Source organism: Corvus cornix, chromosome 4 (genome assembly GCF_000738735.6).
Source record: "Corvus cornix cornix isolate S_Up_H32 chromosome 4, ASM73873v5, whole genome shotgun sequence".
NCBI classification, from domain to species: Eukaryota; Metazoa; Chordata; class Aves; order Passeriformes; family Corvidae; genus Corvus; species Corvus cornix.
In genome coordinates this window covers 41,752,990-41,775,295 of record NC_046334.1, presented here as the reverse complement: position 1 = coordinate 41,775,295, position 22,306 = coordinate 41,752,990, and the positions used below count along the sequence as shown (strand labels likewise).

Genomic DNA, 22,306 nt, shown 5'->3' with positions numbered 1-22,306 from the left:
TAGTTGTTCCTTTTTTTTGTAATTCATTTTATGTTTGTAAGGTTGAGCAGATTTTTGCCCCTTTTTTTTTCTGTCTTCCATTTCCAGAGTAATGGCAGCCATTGGTTAGTCCTAATGCTGCAAAGGTTGGCTTATGTATAACTTTTGTTTTCTTTTCTGTGACATTTCTGTGTGAACATAAATCAGGACATTAAGAAAGTTTAATCAAATAATTCATTTGGGCATGGAGATAAAAACATTTAAGTAGTTGCTCATTAATATGAATAATAGTAAAGAGCTCAAGAGTTTGGCATCTAAACCAGATAGTTTAATATGGTATAAAATTTACTGTAAGGAGTAAAGAGGGTCATTCAAATCCCAAAAGATTGTGAATTACACATTTGATTTAATCTTTTAGGCAAAACCAATTTTATGAATAGTGCTAACTGGTCTGATGTATATTTCAAAAGATGTTGGAAGGAAATCAAGTAGTATATTGTTTTAATGTGTGATGCATAATTGCTGAAAACTGTTATGGTAATTTTATTTTTTGCGGCTTCAGGTTAGCCTTAATATGTTTGTGTGTGTATATTAGCACACGTTTTAGAATCAGTGTTGGTTATTTTAAACTTGTATTCATTTTGATTTATTAATTTATTTAAACTTGTTGCTTACTGTATTTTTACACATTTCTGCATACTTACTGAGCATTTTCGATTTCTCTTTCTTCCTGTTGAACAGGTGTTATTGAGACTGCAGATCACCTGGATCGTGAGACTACTTCACATTACTGGCTTACTGTTTATGCAACAGACCAGGGCATTGTGCCTTTATCATCTTTCATTGAAATCTACATAGAAGTTGGGGATGTTAATGATAATGCTCCTCAGACCACAGAACCAGTTTATTACCCAGAGGTCATGGAAAACTCGCCTAAAGATGTATCTGTTGTTCAGATTGAGGCATTTGATCCAGATTCGAGCTCAAGCGAAAAATTAACCTACAAGATAACAAGTGGAAATCCGCAGGGATTCTTCTCAATAAACCCCAAAACTGGTAAGTACAACACAGTGTTTTATTTTATGTATTAATAAACTAATGTATTTGCATAAATGCATAAACCAGGTGAAATCAAAATCTTTGTTTAACATTGAAAACATGCTTTCACAATAGCTGGAGTTAACCTGGTGTCTTGGGCTGTGTCAATATTAGTAAGTTATACAAACATGTAGAAAAAGATTTGAGAAACACTTGGTTCAAAGTACTAGATGTCTACATCAGGCATATCTTGTGAAGGCTTACTTCTGAGTAGCTCCACTCTAGACTGGTCAACGTCCATGCATTTTTATAGTGCAGTAAGTACCCAGTAAAAAAACGTATTTTAGTTTAGTTTCATCCCAGTTGTTTTTAGCAGTCTTCAAAGTTTCATGTGTAGTTTTTATGCCAGGCCTTGTTTTAAATTTTTTTTGTTGTTGGGGGCAGAAGCATTTATTATCTGCAGACTCACTTGTCCCACAGTCAGAAGAGACTTTCTTTGTAATTAACTACTGCTACTGCTAGAAATACATAATCTGGAGGATTATTTTCAGGTATGGCTTTTATGCATTGGAAAGAAAGAGTTCACTGGTTATTTTGAAAGCTTCAGAAAAAAATACTGAGGTTTTAACAGGGGAGTAAAAATACAAGGAGCAGGTAACCTTTTAGGAACTGAATTGCAGATACTGAAAGGTGTGTAGGACAGAGAGACAGGAAACAAAATAACCAGTCTGAAGCTACCCAGTAATTCTGAAAACATTTTAAGGATTGCCTACCATCCCTTGCTTCTGAATGTAGAGAAAATAAGACATATACTGGATGTTTTTCCCACAGATTATTCCTGAGGAAAAGCTTGGTTTTATTTCAATAATATTTTGCTGGGTTGTGCCCAGTTTAGCTTTTTATGTTGTGTTTAGGTATTATTTCACAGTAAAAATTATGAGAGATGCTTCTGATTCACTCAACCAGATTTTTTTGCCCACTATTCAGAGATTTTTAGACTAGATGTCCTGCAGAGGTATAGTGAATGACATTTATCTATTACAAATCCAGTAAGTACAAGGGAGCAGTAGAAGCTTTATTAATTTAGCTCTTGCTCATTTGTTGAAGCAATTTCAGGAGACTTAAAGGAGCAAAAATGGAGTGAAAAAAAATGTTTTGAAGGCTATGGCCTTCATTTTGTTTTGTAGTTATTTCAGCTCAGGGTATAAAAGACTTGTGTGCTTTATCAATTGTAATTGCTGTGTCAGCAAAGCTCTGAGTACAAACACAGGTATGTTATTTGGGTTATTTCTGACACTAACTTCTTTGTCAGCATGTGCTGCATTTGTAAAAATACTGCTAAGAGGGACATCTGAACTAGCTATACCAACAGAAGACAGTATAGTTAAAGAGTGTATCTAAACACTGTATTTACAAAATGTTGGGTTTAGAGAAAAGGCAGCCTGACAAGTAAAACAAGAAAAATTCAACCACAGTCTTGTAAAGTGAATGCAGAAAGTGTTTGTAGACTTTATTTCTATTTGGTTTTCTCTATGTCTCTGCTTTCCCTCATTTTACATGATGTAAAAGGAAAAAAAAATCTGCCTTTTTATCTACTTCCTTGCCCTTTCTGATTTTGAAAAGTACTTTTGCCTGCCACTTTGATATTTCTTGTTGTCTCAATATAATACTGATAAAAATAGAAATAAAATTGCCTGTGAGTTGGGTGGAAAGAAGTGAGTGACTGCAGTATTCAAATTGCAAGGGAATATAAATTCTACCTCCATTCATTTCATCATTACTGTATAATTGGCCAGTTATTTTTGTTTGTTGTTTCCTTAAATATTCCTGCAGGTCATTTTCTCTTCCTCTTTCTTCTGTTCTTTTCCTATCCCTTTCTGCTCCCTGTATCATCAGGTGGCATTGTCCAAACTGTGTTTTGAAAAACGACACTTCTGTACCTCCCTTGCCGAAGTTTTGACATAAAGAAATATTTTTATTCCTACTTAATAGGTAGCAAAATTAGGGCACTGGGACATTGTGACTTGTCTTCAGCCAGAGTTTGCAGTTTTCCACGTCCACAGCTTCCTGTGATCTCATTTATGTTAGAAGGGGACCTTGAGAGAGCTCAACACACTAGATGGTGAAATGATAAGGAACACTTAATAGAAAAGTAATAAAGATTTTCTGTCAAGAGAGTTTCTTACCTGCCTTTATTGCAGCATGCATACTGTAGAAGGAAGACTGCCATCCGCAGTCCTTCTCTGCTTGGTGTCAAAAAAAAAAAAAGCCGAAAGGGCAACTGGAAATAATTAATCATTATATTATCAGAATGCAAGCACTGAGAAGAAAAGAATCTCCCTCTGGTTTACATTCAGCAGAAGAAAATCACTTTTTTCCCCCAATATAATTAAAGGCCCAGGCTTAGGTATTTACCTATCATGTGCCATTCATATCACCCTTCACTGGTATCTATTACTGTTAAATGTAATGCTAGATAGACATGCTTCTAGACACACAAATGTAATGAGGATGGAAAGGGAAAAGGTAGGCAGAAGAGAGAAGGGAAACTTGTTCCCAGAGTGTACTCAGGTAAGTTCAATGGGTATTAAAAAGCTAACTCATATATACTGCCTTCCTTAAATAGGACCCTGAATTTCATGTGCTCTAATGGGCCATGCTGCCTATCCTGTACATGACCAGTTTGAAATTGTCAATCTGCAGTGGTCACTAACGTAGTGGTCGAGTTTTGATTGAGGTTATCAGGTTCATAACTTCTCAAGTCTCTCTTCTGTTTATTAGGTATTGAAGACATTTAATCTGAACAGATCTTATTTGGTGTGAAAGCATTTTCAATAGAATTGATGCGTTAAGGAGTTGATAAAACACTTCAAAAGACACTGATTATTGTTCTAGTTATAACAGAGTGTATTTTTTCTTCCCTGATTAATTAAAATAGGGCTCAGCTGAAGAGTACATTTGACTAGAATTGGAGAGATCAAGTCCTGTCTTGTTTGCTTATGTGCATATATTATCCTTGTTATACCTTGTGAAGTTACCGCACTATAAGGTGTTTGTCCAAGGAAGAGAAACCTTCAGGGCCTCAGGTTTCCCTTCCAATCACAGGGGAGATAGTGCTGGAATACGAATCAAGTCTTTTTAACTGTATCCTGTTGTAACATTGAAAGCAACAGTATGAGTTAAGTGTGTGCTGTTGTGCATCCCCGGAGGTGAGTTGAGGACTGTAATGGCATTCAGTTGAAGTCAACTAAAAGCTAGTGTTGGGATGCTTAAAATATGTGGTGAGTGTTAAAAATATTTCAGGTGGTAATGTGTTATTATCTCTTCTCCAGGTCAAGGATCCATTGTTTTCTTTCTCTTTATAAAATTTATTGCTATGGTATTGTTGTCCACAGCTAGAATTCCCATACATAGTAGTAAGGCAGATTATAAATAGGAACAACCTACATGTAACCTCTATCAAGTGAAACACTGCATTCTATTTTCCTGATGTAGCTAATGCATTTCTAGAATTTTGTGGACTCCAGACTAAGATGTCTGTGTCTTAATGCAATAATCCTGAGTTTTTACAAACTCTGACATGGACCCGTGTTAGGATATAGTTCGTCTTTCACAAAAAGAAGAGTTTTCTTTTCATGACAAGAACTACTGACTAACTGGTCTGTTTCTCAGAAATGCTACTGGCTTAAGTAGTATCTGCATGCTTCTTACTGCTATCTGTTTCCAAGTATCCCCTTCAGTAAATCTTCACTGAGACTTAAAAGCGTCTTCTATATTTCAATTAATTATAAAATAACTTAAGGAAACACTGCTAAGTTTTTCTTTGCATGCTATTTCACTTCTTGGAGCAGGATATATCAGTACATCACAGGACATTTTTTAATCTTTTCACATATGTTTGGTCTTTCAAGAAAGCAAATTTTATTTATCTTTGGAGTTTCCATGTAATGAGAAGAAAGTGCTGTATATATGAACTATCCAGGTAGAATAAAAATAGTTATAATATTATATGCCAGAAAGAATGAGAACAAAGACTTAATTCCACAACTTTCATGCTCAATCTGAACACAACTGTAGAAAAACATGTAAGTTATAATAACTACTTTGTATCTGCTTAACTTCTTGCAAAATAGCTTGTAATTAAATACAGAAGTAATTGACAAAGTGGAAGCATTTCAACTCATGTTAATACATTTAGATGGAAAGAGTTGAAGTTGCGCGATTTGAAAGCTGTTCTGAACACGCGTCCTGGGACTCTGTGGTTAATTCTCAGCACTTAACACTAGAGCTAGTGCACTGAGGATCAGAAAAGATCTGCACGTTTAGCAACATTCGTATAAGGCAAAGGATTATATAGCAGTAAACAAGTTCTGGGATTTGTACCTTGGAGCTCAAAATACATATACAATGCTTATATAAGCACATGTAATACATATGGCGTACATATAATAGTAGTCTAGTACTATTTCCGTTTCTTGCAGGTGTGGTTTATTTGCTTGTGAGCTATTTGGGTACTTGCAGAACTGAGAAGTTTTTACGTATCATTGATGTAAACTCCATGGCTGTATTTACAAAATACAATTGATTATTTTAATGTTTGGAATAAACTACTGAATGTTTCTATTGACATGAACACAGTCATATTGAGTAGAAAAATATATATTTTTCCTCATCTTTGTGCTTTTCATATTACAATATCTTAATTTGCTTTTTTGCTTTTGAGAAGTGTTGGAAGCATGATACTTGATAGCAGGATTGCTTTCTTAGAGAAGTGGAACAGGTAATTAGTATGACATCTACTAGTAATAGGTGATGATACCATTGTATATATGTGTACATTTATGAGTTGATAAATTACGATTTTATAATTTCTAATCTATTTGGATTTAGAAATTATATATTTAGAAATGGATTTGTTAGTGCCTATGCAAAAGAGTTATTGTATTGATTTTTCTAAAAGTTTTCAATCAAACCATGTAATTTCTTTCTGTCTGAGGAACATAGGACATGCATGAAATATGAGCTTTTTGTTGCACCCAGTAAGAATTGTAAGGTTTGTTTGCAAACTAGCTCCCCAATTTAAAATGTGTGCTTCCAGTTCCCCAGAATGACATTGTCAACCAAATTCTTTTCTTATCATTGTTTCCTGTTTTGTACTTTTCTTCTAGCTTTACTTTTTAAATTGTGGGATGACAAACATCATGTGAAATTGGAAGAAAGGTATTAACTTTCAAGTGAATAAAAATAACAACTCAGCGAGTCATATGTAAAACATGGAAATTGAAGAGCTAGGGAGGACTTCCTTAATTGCTGTAGATCTGGAGGCATTAGGCTGAACTCCCTCTAAACAAAAAAAGCTCACTGAATTCCCTGAACTCTGTATTAGTTTCCGTATGGATAGTTTTGCCGTGCCATGCTTTTTAAATATGGCTACTGCTCAGTGTTACAGGCTTTGTATGAATAAAATTGGTGAGTTAAGGTGCCTGAAAGAAGGTTATACTGCTTTGTGGCAGTGTGCACGCTAGAATGGCAAAATCTGCATTTGCATAGTGAAAAGAGTTCCAGCTCTCCTTAGTATTACTGGGCAAGAAAATGGAATCCTAACCAGGTATCCATATAGGGCCCTTATACTCCTTTCATATTACCTTGCCCATATATTCAGGCTAGAAATATTTCTGATCTTTTGCCCAATTGGTTTACTTCTTTTCCCTTCCCCAGGACTTCTGTTACATTTGTTGTACCAACCAGATTTGGCTTGGGGAGGCAATTAGGGCTGGGTAGCATAAATCACTTTCTTGAGAAGTCATGCTTTACTTCAGAACTTTAAAACAGTAATAGCAAATGAGGAAGAGAGGTACCTGATATTGCTCCATATAACAATTTTGTGTCAGATTGGCAGAAATGCTGATTGCAAAAGTATAGCTTTCTATGCTTTTAATGGAACTTGGTATGAAAATGATGCACACTTCTCAAAACTAGACTTGGGGTTCACAACCTGGACAGGAGAATGCCAAAATTAGTTTTGAGTTGTTAATTTTCCCACACTTAGGTTTTGCAGGTGTAAAACAGAATAATTGCATGACCTAATTACTTGGGAGTGTTGTAAAGATATATTAATTTATATACGAAGCGCTTTGGTATTATTATGAAAATGTTATGGACATACCTTTGAGGAAATTAGTAATCCTATGGTGTTGGAGGTAGTCCATTTAGATAAGGATATTAATTGCGGAATTCAGCAGACGCTTTGAGCAATTGCCTGTTTCAGAACATAACTGTATCCTGTGCATTTTACACAGTAACCTTTAAAGCAGTGTGTGTGTGTGTGTGTATCTGTCTGATTTGGAGACTGAAGTGAAATGGGAAATGGGTACAGCTGCAAACAACTTCCATGGGTTTCCAATAACACTGGAGAATTACTTGGTGAGGAAATGAAGGGCCAGTGACCGCAGAGTAGTATTGGCTTCATTTTAACAAAAGAAATCTTTGTTCTTTAACTACTTGTGGGTTTTAATCCCAATTGACGTAATACTTTGGAGCTCAAATAAGACCAGTGCTAGTATATTGCACAATTATGTGATTTAAAATTAAATAAAGATCAAAATGCTGAATTTTTTCATGTAACTTATGTAGCTGGTAAGCAGTGCCAGGCTCAGTTATTGTTCACTTATGTCACACAGCTTGAAGTGTATGTAGCAGCCTCCATGTGCTCAAGTGTTTACCTGTAACATGCAGCGAAATTAAAGCATTTGATTATACTGTCTCTAGAACAGTGTCATGGTTTGCATAGTTTGGGTTTTTAGTTAAAGAGGGCTCCATCAGCCACGGGAGTGATTCTCTTGCAAAGAGGTGCTTACAGCTTCCTCTAGACCTGACAGAACCAATCAACTGGCTAGTTTGAATATTGGCAACTTTTTTAAACCACTTAAGAAGCTTGACACGCCTCTGTGATCCACATTTAAGAATGAACGAACCCTGGGAAAGCTCTCTTGCTTCTGGCTTTTGGACAGGTAACTGGGGGGGCCTGCAGCATGGCCCAGCAGAGCCGGGCCGGGCCCAGCCGGGTCAGCCACAGCATGGATTGGCTGAGATCTCAGCCGCTCCTGCTCGCTGGACACCCGGCACAGCCCCCTCAGTGCAGGCCGGGCTGGCCAGGAGACAGCCACCCCGGAGCCGTGCAGCCCTGTTCCATCCGCGGCCCTGCTCCGTGCGGGCGGCCCCGCGCTCGGCCAGCCCTTCCCAGTGCGGCTGCTGAGATAAAATGCTGCACCGAAACGAGCTCCGGCCACCACCCGGCAGAAATTAGGTGACCAACAGCAAAAGGCGAATTCCAGCTGCAAGGCCCGGGTGAGATTAACTCTTAGTGCTGTAAGATTCTCCGGAACAGATGAAGCCTGCAGACATCAATCCTCTCCCGAGTCAGAGGAAGAGGAAAGGTGAAGGCATGTGAGAAAAACACCATAAAAGACACCAAAGTTAGTGAAGAAGGAAGAGCTAAAACCCCGAGAGAGGAGAAAGAGGAGATGCTTCAAACCTAGAAGCTGAAATTCTGTTGTATAGCTATGGTGCTGGACTATGATACATCAGAATACCTGTTGTAATTTCATGAAGCATGAGGGGTGGAGTGTTCAAACGGCAACCATGAGCAAAAGTACCTGTGCTGAAACAAGCAAATGCTGAAGTAGCTGTGATTTGATAAGAAGCTTGACCAGAGAGATGAAAATTATGACGACCTTTGCTCCCAGGGAGGAGGAGGTCCTCTGTTCATAGAGATGAAGATGCTCCCAGATATGGGTGAAGAGAACCTTTGTTTCTGAGCAGCTCAAAATGGTACCCCAGTAGCTCAAGATTGGACCCTTGAAAGCAGTTGTGGGGAAAGCTGTAAGTCGAGCGAAGGGACTTTCACATGCGAGCAGAGAACCAACCCGGGCGGCTGTCTCACTGTGACATTGAAGCCATGAGAGAGTTTCTTGTGGAGAGATCTCCATAGCATGAGTAAGAGGGACTCCTCTCCCTAAGTGAACTGAAAAAGATTATTATAGAGGTGGTAAACTGACTGAAAAAATCTCAAGGGTTGTCTTTTTATGTTGTCAGTGGGAGAAGGGAGAAAGGTGAGAGGAAGAGAAGTGTTCTGAAGGTTTAGTCTGACTCTTTTTTTTTTTTCTTTCTTTTAGTTCTGTTAATAAACTTCTTTATATTCTTTTAAGTTTTGTGCCTGCTTTGCTTTCTCCTAATTCTTCTCACAGAAGCAAAATAAGTAAGTAATGGATATTTCAAACCAAACCACTACACTTAATTGGTGTTTCCGCCCGGTTTACAAATTGAACCTGCTACAAAGAGATTTTTTTTTTTACTGAAAATGTGACCAGAATTAGCCCAAATGTTTGTAAAAAGAGTTTAATTCTGCAAGAAGCTACTTCAATTTTCCTTTTTAAAAGCACTTGAAGTGCTATCAGACTACTGTTCCTTTTTGTAACAGGGAAAACAAGTTCATATCTGGAATTTCTAATAATATTTTCGTATCTACTCACTACACTATTTAGGGATTTAGCATTTGAAAATATAGAAATTTTGCTATAACAGAGGCAGCTATTTTAAAAATTATTTGAAAGTATGTAGAGAGCACTTCTTTTACATCTTAAGTGATGGTGGTGGTGGGGCTTTTTAAAATTATTTTATTTGTTCTCTTACGTATCTTTGGAAAAAGAAAAATTTGGGGAAAATAAGTGGGAAGCACAGAAGTCCTTTTCTTTTCCTTTACATGTCCCTGGAACTACATAAAACTTCAGGTCATGCTCTGAATGATCTCTGTTGTAAACTAAGAGTAAAAGAAAATGAAGTTCTCTTTCAATATTACCATATTCTGATGCAGCAGTCATGGAAATAAAGGCTTGGGTTGGAAGAGACCTTAAAGCTCATCTGGTTCTAACTCCCCTGCCATGGGCAGGAACGCCACCCACTAGATCAGATTGCTATGGGGACCCATTCAATGCGGTCTTAAGCACTTCCAGGAATGGGGCATCCACAACTTCTCTGGGCAACCTGTTCCTGTTCTTCACCACCCTCTGAGTAAAGAATTTCTTTCTAACATCTAATCTAAATCTTCCCTCTTTCAGATTAAAACTACTCTCCCCCGTCCCATCACTATGTGCCCATGTGAAAAGCTGCTAGCTGAGAGCAAGACAAGATCTTTGGCAGCAGTTTACCTGATCATCCCTGTTATGAACATTGCATGATGTTCTTTATATGTATGGTTCAGTTACAAAAGCAGTTCCCTTTAAATCAGCAGATAAGACTGCAGCACACTTATTCGAGTACATTCTATATTGTAAATGTCAGAAATAACATAAAATTGAAAACAAAAGAAAAAAAGGGGGAGAGGCAGCAGCATTGTATAAATCTGCAAATTCTCACTTAGAAATTATTATTTTAGGGTTCAAATATATAGGGAGTTCAGAGCACTATAAATAAAGTAAGATTATGTCAGGTTTAAAACGGTCTTGCAAGATGATGTTTGATTTTATGGTAGTAATTCTGTACTAATGGTAATAATAATATGGTAATAATTCTGTAATAAAGGTGTATCTCACAATGAGATGAAAAAAGTGAGTGATGGACATTAGGTAACTTAGAGTTAATTACTGAAGGCACTTTGAATTGGTGTGGCTTTTGAAGGCAAGAGTGCTTTCACGAAGTAAGCAAAGATGTAACAAAAATTTATAGTGTTCTGTTGATAGTAAGATCAAAGTTCATTCTAGAGGAAATGTATCATCACTTACTAGTTTCCTTAAAATAACCATACACGGGTTTTGTTATTTAATCTTTCATTCAAAATTATTTTATCTATTTGCTATTATTTATTAAATACTTTTTTTTTGTGATTTTTATCTTATACTGCTTTTGACTTACAGTTCTGAGTTTTATCTTTTTTATGACAGAAACTAGCAAAAGAATATGAATGACAGTGAAACTGGACTTACCGTAAATGCTTTCAAGCACTCAGAATGCAGGATCATAGACATACGTTTATTTTTTTAATGTAGCTATGTTTGTTGTTATTTATATAGTTATTTTCATTATTTCCCAAATAATTTTACTACTAAAAAATTACTGCAAAAGATGTTAATAACCCTGTCTTAATAAATCCAGACTAAAAATAATGTAGTCAGTGACTAATTATAATATACAAAATGACGTGGTTTTGCTTTATTAAAAACATTTGTGGGATTTTCTACAATGATATGATCACTAAACACTGATTTTACACTTCATTTGAAATCTAGCTGAAATTGAAGTTCTACAGTGTTTGTCGGATTGAATGGCTTAGCTGTTTATGTAAATTATTTTTTCTTCCTTATGCTGTACATAAATAATCTTCGGTGCGTTGCTTGTCTGCCTTATGCTCAAATCACAAATATGATTAATGAGTGTTCTGCTCAGCAGATTCCAGGATGCTGTTAAAATAGTTCAGGTAAGTGACTCAACTTCAGATGTGCACCTTGTACTTACACATTATAGTAATAGTAGGACTGAGTAGTTAAATTGCCTGGTTACAGATAAACATGGTGCCTGGTGGTATGAAATATTAGCCATAGGACGAAGTAATCTACTTTTTGATCCTATATACAAAGCTTACAGTCTGTTCTGGTAACAGGCAACAAGCTGATAAACACTGAGCTTGACTTGATGATCTTTGTGTGTTCCTTCCAACTCAGCATATTCTGTGATATTATTGTACTTCAATAAATGTATCACACAAATACACCCTTATGGACAGGGTGTTATCCCTTGTTTGATGCAGTCCTGACTTGGGTAGGACTGAGATCTCAATTATTGCTTGACTTTTCATGGAGTACCATTCAGAAGGCAAGAAGTATTCATCTGGGACAAATGTGCCAATGGTGGTTTTTGTGGATGAAATCCAGAGCATATGCACCAGCATCTGAAACAGGAATAAGGAAGTACATAAGTAAAAAGGAAAGGTGATCTGAAGAGCAAATAGAGTGCATAGTTCTTAATGTGTTTTTTCAGTCTGGACTGTACTTAGGTACAGTACACTGTGGGAGTGTCCTGTTGGCTTTTGCTTGAACTGGTGCATATGAGAATTGAAGGGGAAAAGGCACCAAAACTATGAAAGACTCTACTAGTTGAGTGCCATCATACTATACTTAACAAAAAGGGAACAGTGATTTCATCAGAGTGTACTGCAGTAAGTCTTCATTATAATTTTTCTACAGCTAGGGTGTTGTAACTCATTTTTGTAATTAAGCTGATCAGAAAGTTTATGTATGAAGTGGAAAATGAGTCCTTTAGCCCCAAAAGTGCATTTAGACTACACAGAAAAACCTGCTAGCTACAGGCTGTGAGCTCTGCTAGGCAGAATTAGTCTTTGTTCTACCTAAACAAATGCATAGCAAAAAAAAAGTAAAATTCAAGGGGCCAGAGAGAACAAGCAAGCAACAGCATAACTAATGGAGCGAGTATGTGGCTAGGAGAATTGAAAGAGGAATCCAGGCTCTCAGTTTTTCTTGAAAAATGGTATCATTTTTGTAGCCTTTATTGAAAGAACAGTAATGATTGCTTTTACATGTTCTACTTTAGCAGAAGAGGGATTTGCAGCCATTTAAAGTGCTTTTAAATGAGATTCCTAGTTTCTTTCGGGACCGTATATTTACAATCCTATTTCAGCATTAGAAAATTACTGGTGACAATTCTGTTGCTGGTTTCAATGAGAGTTATTAAGGTGCTTAGAACAAGGAAGAGTTTAGGAACGAAAAACAAGTGAAATTGTTAAGGAATTATCTTTAAGACTATATAAACCAAAGTTCAGTTCCTTTATGATATGCTTCCAGTATGATAGCTTGTTGGCACTATCTTGTTTCTTTTTTAACTCAGCAGTCTGCCTTCATGGTGATGTATGAAAATGGTGATATATTACACTTTCTAGCTTATAGTCATCATCATTCATTACACGGCTAGTAAGACACAGAGTGTATTTTTTGCCAGCTGCAAAGCTGGAATCTGTTCTTCAAACCCTCTGCTATTAATTTTTACTGTTTTTATTAACCTGCTCACTTGTTTTGGTTGTGAAGCCTTTTTTTGGCTTGCGTAGAAAACAAGATTTGACTACAGTCTTGCCAAAAAGCTTATGTGAACATGTTTAGAAAGAAAGTGTGGGCCTTTTCTGATGGTCATTGATTGTAAGGTAAGTTAGGTGTAAAACATAGTTAACTTGAAATCAGTTGAAAGAAGACTGAAAAAAAAATTATCGTCTTCCTGTGTCAGTGATGAAATAATCATGGAGTATTGTGCTATCAGTCATTTTGCTCATAGTTTGGAAAGTGCTGAGATATTGGAAGCAGTTTAAAAGGATGTCATAAGAGTTCTTTCAGACAGTGAGACTTGACGCTCACTGTATTATGAGAGATGTCTAAGACATGACTTGATCATACCCAGTACTTCTGTGAGGAGGGAACTGCTGATTCCAGTGAACTTCTTTAGTCTAGCATACAAAAGAGATATATTTCTCTGTCTGGAAGGGAAAGCTGTCTTGAATTGGATATAATACACTATTTCTTAAATGAGGAAGATTAGTAGGAAACCCTGCCTTGAAGTGAGACAGTATCTCTATCACTTGAAGAGACGTAACTGGTCTTCGACTTACAGAATATTTGCTGTAATTTGCCCAGTGCTTTTGAGTTGTGTTATGCAGTAGTTAACATGATCACCATTACAGCCACATGTAAATTTAAAATCCATACTTCCTTCAAATCTTAGACCTATTTGCATATTAAGACCTATAAGGTACAACAATATGTTAAAAATAAAAAAAAGAAAACCCTTTAACATTCGCTAGTAATTTGTTGGGTTTGGGGTTGAAGTGGGGAGACAAGAGCTAAAATAATAATTGACTACGTTGCAGTAATCATTACTGAGAGTTTAAGTTATAATTTATTGATGCAGTCCAGAGAAACCATTTCTACTGGTTAGTTATGGTTTATATTTAACACAGAGGACAGAAACCACATTGACCAAATATGGCCTCCCTGATATTTAGTTTATGTCTTGTATCTGTTAGTGATAAAAAAATTTTTTTGCTTCCTGTATTTTGCTTCCTGTATTCTTAATTCCTTAATGTCCTTAATTCTTCAGTGTCAATGCATTCAAAGATCAGAGAAACTGTATTTCTTTTCATATGCTGCAATTCAAATAGTGGTATGCTAATCCAAATTAAGCCGATCGGTTCAAACTCACTGGAGGCAGCATAGTACACTTGGCATCTGCTTGAGTCTTTTGGTTCATTGTGGGGGCTAGCCATGTCTAACAGGCAAACTCCCAGCTCCAGAATCTTCATCGTGTCAAGCTGAATGTGCAGTTGGAAAGTGCGTAGATATTTGTGAAAGCACAAATGCATGGGAATGCATGATGCATACAGAGCAAGATAAAAACTTTGAGCCTTCCTCCTCACCTTGCAAAGACCGCTTTTTCTGATGCCACTTCTTTCATCACTGATATCATCCATGCCATAAAGATAGCTAATAGATAATTCTTAACACAGTGCCCACCTAATAGTCTGTGTTTTCTTAAAGATACTACCATTTCAGCATTGAATGAAAACTGTTGGTGTGCTAGTTTTTAGAAACAGAGGTAATATGATGTAGCTGGGAACTGAGGTGAAATAAATCCCTGCTAATATCTGATCTCTGGTGCTAATTTCTGTTCCAAATGTAGCAGTTTTATTTATATTTACATAATTGTATGCTGTAGTTGCATTTTTGTATGTTTGTTTTGCTACTATTTAGAATAGAAATCTGAAGTAAGTTTTATCTGAATGCAGATTTATCCAGAGACTCTCTAAATTATTAAGCTGCTATTGTGAAAAGGTTTCTGATGAGGCAAGTTTTTAAATATTACTAAATACAAAAACTGCACCAATTCACTGGAGATACCATTTCCTCCTCATTATCTTAGAAATGTTTGTTATAAACTTGCATTTCTCAAGAATGCTTGACCCATCTTGCCATAGTGACATTGATTTCAGGTGAAATAATAGTGATGTAATTTATAGAAGCTTATTGTTTCTGTCAGTGTTGGGACGGGGTGGGGGGAATAAAAGGAGGCAGAGGAAAATGCAAGAATATGGAACAATTCTCTGAGTCAGTTTAGGTTTGAAATAGAATGGTTTGTCACAGTGACCTGTTTCCCATACATGCTGTTATTTCATTCAGCAATAAACACATTCTTCCCACCTCACAACAAGGATTTCAAAACTGGTTGTTTTACAGACTTCTTCACAGCTTAATTGAAATCTTTTTACTTGCCACTCCTGTGGGGATGTGGTGTTTGCAAAAGTGTGGTCATGCATTTATTTTTGTAGAGGGAGGGGCGCAGCAAGGATATATACAACGTGTTACAGAAAAGAGAAGGAGCTCAGTCTAAAAAACTTAAGCACAGAGCAGAGTGGTGGCTTTTGTTGCAGGGAGCTGACTTACAAGAGATCCAAAGATTCTACCCAGCCCTCTTAACAGGCAGTCACAGTGCATAGGAACGCTTGACCTTATTATCACAGCTGTATTTCGGAAAAGCTCTTCAACAATGGATGAAATCTATTGGTGCAGCATTAAATATTCTGTAACATAGAAAAAGTTGGCAAAAATAGAAAAATGTAGTGATTGCAATAATCAAACCTTTTATAGTCTTAAGCTGAAGTGAAATACTTCACTGAAGCTAAATTTGCACTTAGGAAAGTGTCTAGCAGTAAAGAGTTAAATAAAAAGAATGTCATGCATGTGTTCGTGATTCTAAATCCAGAAGTGTTACATTTCCTTTGTTGGCATTAGTTTCTGCTGAATATACAGGATATATATGGTGAAGACTAAGCCCTTCTGTTACTGGTCTGAAGTGTTTTAACAGAAGTGTGGCATGCTTGGCTGAAAAGACTGGAGGTTTTAACAGATCAAAGCATATATATTTTGTTCTTGCAGGATATTTTCCTGCTTACCCATTTGAGTTGTATTGACCAACTTCATTAAAAGGAATTTTATCTGGAACAAGACTTCCATTAACAATCACTAGTGTGTAAAGTAGTGGTGCATGGTAGAATTTTGTCTTGAGTACTTACAGCAAAAGCTTTTGAATTGTTTTTTGTTTGATATTTTTTCCCTCCAAGTATTAATTGCCATTTCTAAGGGTGGCACCAGTCTTTGTGGCTCTTGATGACAAAAAGATGGATAGGAAGCTATTGAAAGGTGCCATTTGTCTGATCTTATGTAATTCTCTACTTGCTGCTGCTGTGAGAGATGGAATCTTAATATTGTCAGAGGATGTAGACTAACTATTGAATATTCAGGGAAATGCAAGCATCATGAGATATTTCTGCTAGGATTGCTTTATTTTTCCTGTGTTTTTTGAGATTTTCCCCATCCTCAACCCAGATGTTCAACAGCCAACTCCTTTAGTGGCTATGCTGCAATCTACTCTTTTTCTCTTGTAACTGTGGTGAGCCTTGAGATTAATGCTTTGTGGGAGGGCTTGTGCTGCCTTTCTACAGAGGTACTCAACAGAAAGATGTTTTAGGAGAACTTGTGTTTTTTGAAGTCACCTGCAAGTCCTGTTGCTGGAAGGACGCAGATGAGGCATTGGCTATGCCACTTGTTCACTTCCAATTAACCGTCCTATTCTGTTTCCCATAGAGCCTGTGAAAAGAAAATGTTTTGCCCAGACATAGCCAGGAAAGGAAAGCTTTTTAGAATATGTGACAATAAATATTTTCAGTTGTCATTGTTCACAGCTCTGTTATCTCAGTGTGAAAATATTACCTCAAGAAGGTTAATAGACAGCTGTCACATCATTTTCTTTTTTCCCCCCTGCCCTTCCTAAATTCACAGTACTAATGCAACTTTTTTTCCGTGTTATTTGGTTGGTTGGTTTGTTTGGGGTTTGTGAATGTTTTAATTTTCATTCCCTCTTTCTTTGTAACTAAGGACAACTAACTTCATGATACCAAAAGATGTATCCTAACAATAACAGACATATCTTCTGTGTGCTGTAAAAGCATAAAAATATAAAGCAGGAGAGGATGACCCACCGTTGTCTAGAATACTAGATAAATAATGGATTTGATACGATGGCAAACAAAATTGCTGCAAAAACAAGGGCAGATTTGACTGTAGTTGAAACAGCTGTTATTTGCACTATCTGGTTTTTGGAGAATAGTTGTTTGAATATTTGACAGCTGTAATATCGCCTCGTATAGGTTTTGTTCATATTATTTAGCACAGGCTGTCTATTTTGTTGGTATAAGTAGACTACAGCTGTTTTTGTCAGAAGCATTGAGTAGCTGTGCACCTGTGGTATACAATCCTGTTTCTCTTGGCCTTTCTCTTTTAAGTGAAATTGAAGTCTTTATTGCTTTTCTTACATACTCTGCTTTTTATCAGCTGAGAGACAAAATTGAAGGCTTTTTTGTTGTAGCAGACCAGCTTTGAAAACTTTATAAGTGGATTTTAATTTTCCTTATATAAGGTCATATTAATAAAAAAAATTGCACTATAGCTGGAAAATGGAACATGAAGTATGCTGCCTGTATTTTGATCTCTCTTTCATCCTTCATTGGGTAATTGCTTCTCTGTTTTCCAGTTTGACAATTAAGGATCAAGATGGCAGTGCTTTCCTTTCACTGTCAAAAGCTGGGATAGTTGGATAAAATATCTCCTGACATTGCTATGTCCTCTGTGTTGCTGCTTTGGAGAATATGGGATGCTTTGATCAGTAGTTGGTTAAGCTGGGCAAATCCAAACCTTGCTGGTTGCTTCATGAAAGGCCAGGTTGGGTCTAGCAAGATTTACTAGCACAGCGTCAGTCCCATGTGAACACAGCAATGGTATTTGTGGGGCCAACTTGTACCTGCAAAAAGGTTAATGGCTTTTGTGCAGCAAAGAAATGGAATCCTCTTGTGGCTTCATCCATGGCACAGTTAACTAACACAAGAGCAAATCATTCCGCTGTAATTGAGAGTTGACCAAGTTTACTTTTCGTGAAACTCAATAGTTAAAATTCTAAACTAATTGTTAGAGAGAATTAGTTCAAGTAAGAGCAAAGTCTTGTGACAAAATATTAACATCATACATCAAAAACTTGTGGTTGTTGTCTGCTATTGTTGACAGCAACTGTTTGACTGCTTGTCATTGTGAAATTAAGCCAACACAGACAAATTGCTCTGTTTTCCACTCTTATTGCATCTCTTCAGGTTATCCTTCTTTTGCCCTTATCACTAATATTACAAATAGGTGTTTATCCTGAAGAGATTGGTAATTAATTCAGATAATGTCCATCAGCACCTTTTGAAAAATGCTTATGAATGCCCTCTGAAAACAAGATTTCATGTGGGAGAATTACATTCATTACTTCTGTCAGAAATGGAACATGCACAGATGTGTTGAAACACTGAACTGTGTTTGTCTTAAGTGTTACAACAGCTTCGTCTTCAGATTGCAAAGAATATTTTCACAGCTTTTAAGGATTGGAAACCACTCACCCCTTCCCTTAATGAAAGCATAAATTCTACAAAAAATGGAAGTGACCACCTAAGAAGAAATTGAGATTGTGGATATCAGTAACTGCTGATTTAACCTAACCTTCATTCAGATTATTTTCTTGAAGGATCTGATTAATTATTCTCTTACGTTTACAGGGCTAATTACAACCACATCCAGAAAACTAGATCGAGAGCAGCAGGGGGAGCACATACTGGAGGTAAATAATTTATTTAGCTTGCTGAAAAACAGTGACTGTAAGTTCATTGCTCATTTACAGAGAATTAAGTTTGCCAGACTTGATTACTATATGGAGAATGTAAAAAACTGGATTTCAGAAGTAATTTCCTTCTATGTTCATTATGTTGCAATGCAGATAACCACCTATCTTATAAAAACTGTGTGTTGGGGGGTTTTTGCTAAAAAAGAGTAAAGGTACAGATTGAATGCAATTTTTTTCCTATATCTCAAAACAAAGATTTTCATTCAAAGGCATGTCCTCTTTTTATCTTCCTGTGTAATTATTGGAATAGCTATTTCACCCTAACTTTTGCTGAATATAGGCTTCTGAAGAAGAAGTGCAGAATGTTTTTATAATATGGAGAATACAAAAGGGTGGTATGTGAGTAGCCCTATTTTCTGCATAATGTGTTTACCAGTCATATCAGTTGCAAGACATGCGTTATAGAGCCGGAGTCCTAGAGCATGGAACTTGTGGCATAATGCTTTTATTTAGCTACATTTAATTGACTGGAGTTTATTTAAGAGCTTTTCGCATTCTCTGTCAAACCACATGAAAGGAAAACACACAGAGAACTTGGAGTCATCCAGTTTCACAATGTTGTCAAGTAGTGTAAAGGCATGGTTCTTCACCTGTAGTGAAGATTTAATATTCACAGCGATCCTTATGTCCTAAGATTTATTTGGAATGTTTATTGTGCCTCTTGTCGTGGGTGATAGATAAAAGACCGCAATGGGAGTTGGCCAAATTAAAGACAGAGAAACAACTCTAGACTTACTCAGAACTTGTGAAATCCTTAGAAAGGTGTTCCAATAGGAAGGCAATGACTGCAGAGACTTGGAGATGAATGTAGTTATTCCCTGATAGCACAAACTATCCTTTTGCATAATTGCAGTATATGTGCAGTCTTTCTGAGCCTTTTGTATCCCTTTGGTACATTGCAAGCTGGATTCATGCAGCTGTTGGACCAATTTTTTAATCGTTATTTTCATTTCTATATCAGCTTTGAAAAGAACACTTTGTAGCTAAGCAGCAATGGGGCAGAATTTCTACAGTGTGTTTCTAGAAGTAATAGTAGCAAAATTAATTAAATGGTAAATCTGATTTAGTACTCGACATAGTATTCCTGTAAATTTTAAAGTAATTATATAATTCTCTTTTCAAATTGCCTCATGAAATCTGGTTGTCTCAGTTTTCCAAAGCACTTCATGTCCATTGTGTCTTATTTCTTGACCACTGCTATGTATACTGGTTGTAAAATTAGCATATCATGACTTTTACTTCTCTATATATTATACTGGGTTTTATATGAGATTTATACAGCGTATAAAATGAGCTGTGGATTGTTTTCTGATCCTGAAGCCACATGGCTCATATGGCTTTGATTGCTTACGCGTTATCCCTGGAACAGGGTGTCCACATCCAAGTTGCCTGTTGAAAATTGTGTCTAAGTTGTGTGAATTCTCAGGCTGCAGCTAAGCAACGTGTGTGTCTGTGTGTGTGCTACTTTTTCTGGGCCAAAACTTATGCCGGAGGTCACACTCATGGTGTAATGTTATGGGCAGTTGTCTGCTAGCAGTCATGCTAATTTAAGCTTGAGTTTATAACCTTAAGCTAACATGTACAGAACTCAGAAAGTTTATTTTTAGGATTACAATGTCACGTCAGGGTACATAAATCTTCCTGCTTTCATCATTCTGTATAAAATAGCAGTTTAAGCTCATTGCTCTTTAGGTTGTAACATTGTTTATTGCCTGCTGGTGTAATTTATAATTCTTCATTCTTTGTTCTTTTGAACAAAGAATGAAGAATTATAAATTACAATTATAAATTACAAAATATAAATAGGTTGTTAAAGTTTTAACTAAAAGTCTGTGAAGTATCTGACAGAGGAACTCTTTAACTACAGAGCGATACTGACAGCCCGGCCTAAAGTAGCAGTTTATGTTTACAACTGTGATAATAGGTGGGAAAGAAACCCAGAAATGCACAGAATGGTGGACAGTATTATGACCCAAGTGCTGAGCATCTGGCTAATTAAATGAGCATTGAAATGTTGACCAGATGGGTTGGTGGGTTTATTACTTTTTGCTATTAAATTTGGTCTTTGATTGCACTTCTGCTTGCATAATATTAACTAATATGCCCCATGTTTTTTATTCCCAATTTCTAAGTATTTTCTGAGTGCCAGCTGGCACTTTCTTGTGCAGTTATTATAGATTAGCGTCATGTTATTCTCTCATGTCATAGTATTCTCTTTGTTATGTCAGTAATGCCTTCAAAACTGATGTTGCATTCAAATCAAATAGATTTTTCTCAAATTTGCCTTTGTTTTTTGCTTGGTTCAGGGCAATGCTAATTTTATGTTAATGGACATGTTATCCCATACCCTTTGTAATTTCCTCATTTGGAATATGCTTTGGTTTTCTCATTGGGTTTGGTTGGGGGTTTTTTTGTGAACTGAAAGGTATGTGGAGGTGTTCCTTTACAAGTACTAAAGGGAACAGATATTCATATATGTGGAAATCATACCATCTGTTAGAGATGAGCATGAATATTTGCATTTCATGTTGCATTTCATAAGTCAAAATATTAAGATAATAGCTGAATATACTTTTGTAGTGCCTTTTGTGAATACTCACCTAATAGCTTTAGGCAACTGCTTTAACTGAAGCTAGGGGATAACATTGCAGTTGTTTAGGCAGTTGTAGGAAAATGTCATTTAGGGAGGAGCATTGTTGGAAGGACCCTGTTTGAGCACTAACTTTACCCTTTTTAATAAAAACAGGTAACAGTAACAGACAACGGTACTCCTGCAAAATCAACAGTTGCATGGGTGATTGTGAAGGTCTTAGATGAGAATGATAACAAGCCTCAATTCTTGCAAAAATTCTACAAAATTCGGCTTCCAGAGCGTGGTAAGCCAGAGCGAGAGAGAACTGCTAGGAGAGAGCCAATCTATCGAGTTATTGCTGCAGATAAAGATGAAGGCCCCAATGCAGAGATCTCCTACAGCATTGAAGATGGTGATGAACATGGCAAATTCTTTATTGAACCAAAAACTGGAGTGGTTTCATCAAAGAAATTTTCTGCGGCAAGGGACTACGATATCCTTTCAGTGAGTGATAATCTTGTATATCATGAATATGTAAAGTGTTCTTTTATCTGTTCATTTCTTATTCAGTAGCTGGCAGGTGAGTGACTGCAGTATCTGAAGGAAGAAAGCTTCAACAAATCCAGAAGTAATGTTTTGTGTGTTTGTTTGGTTTTCATTAAAGGATTATTTCAGATGTTTGTATTGTGTATCAAGAATGTCTGTTCTTTTTCAGAACTTGACAGATAATGTATGTCATGAGGGAACATAAACAATCAGTTTGACTCACCTTTGGGAAGAAAGCAAAATAAAAGTGAATTTATGGTAACATAACAGTTTGTGCTGCTATCAGGTGCTGCATACTTTTTCTCCATTTGCTGCCCAGATAATGAAGGGCAAGTGGCACTTTGAGAGACACTT

General features: G+C 36.6%; 1 protein-coding gene across 7 annotated transcripts in view; it reads left to right on the top strand.

Annotated features, from left to right (window-relative positions):
* Positions 1-22,306, top strand: part of FAT1 (FAT atypical cadherin 1) — a 107,271-nt gene that overhangs the window by 36,693 nt on the left and 48,272 nt on the right. For all 7 annotated transcript variants that reach the window (XR_005601861.1, XM_039551650.1, XM_039551649.1 and 4 more), the window contains exons 3-5: positions 721-1,035; positions 18,710-18,771; positions 21,581-21,910. Coding sequence is in view for 6 of the 7 variants with exons in the window: in XM_039551650.1 (XP_039407584.1) it covers positions 721-1,035; positions 18,710-18,771; positions 21,581-21,910 (707 nt within the window). In the remaining variant the exon portion in view is untranslated. The remainder of the gene's footprint in view (positions 1-720; positions 1,036-18,709; positions 18,772-21,580; positions 21,911-22,306) is intronic.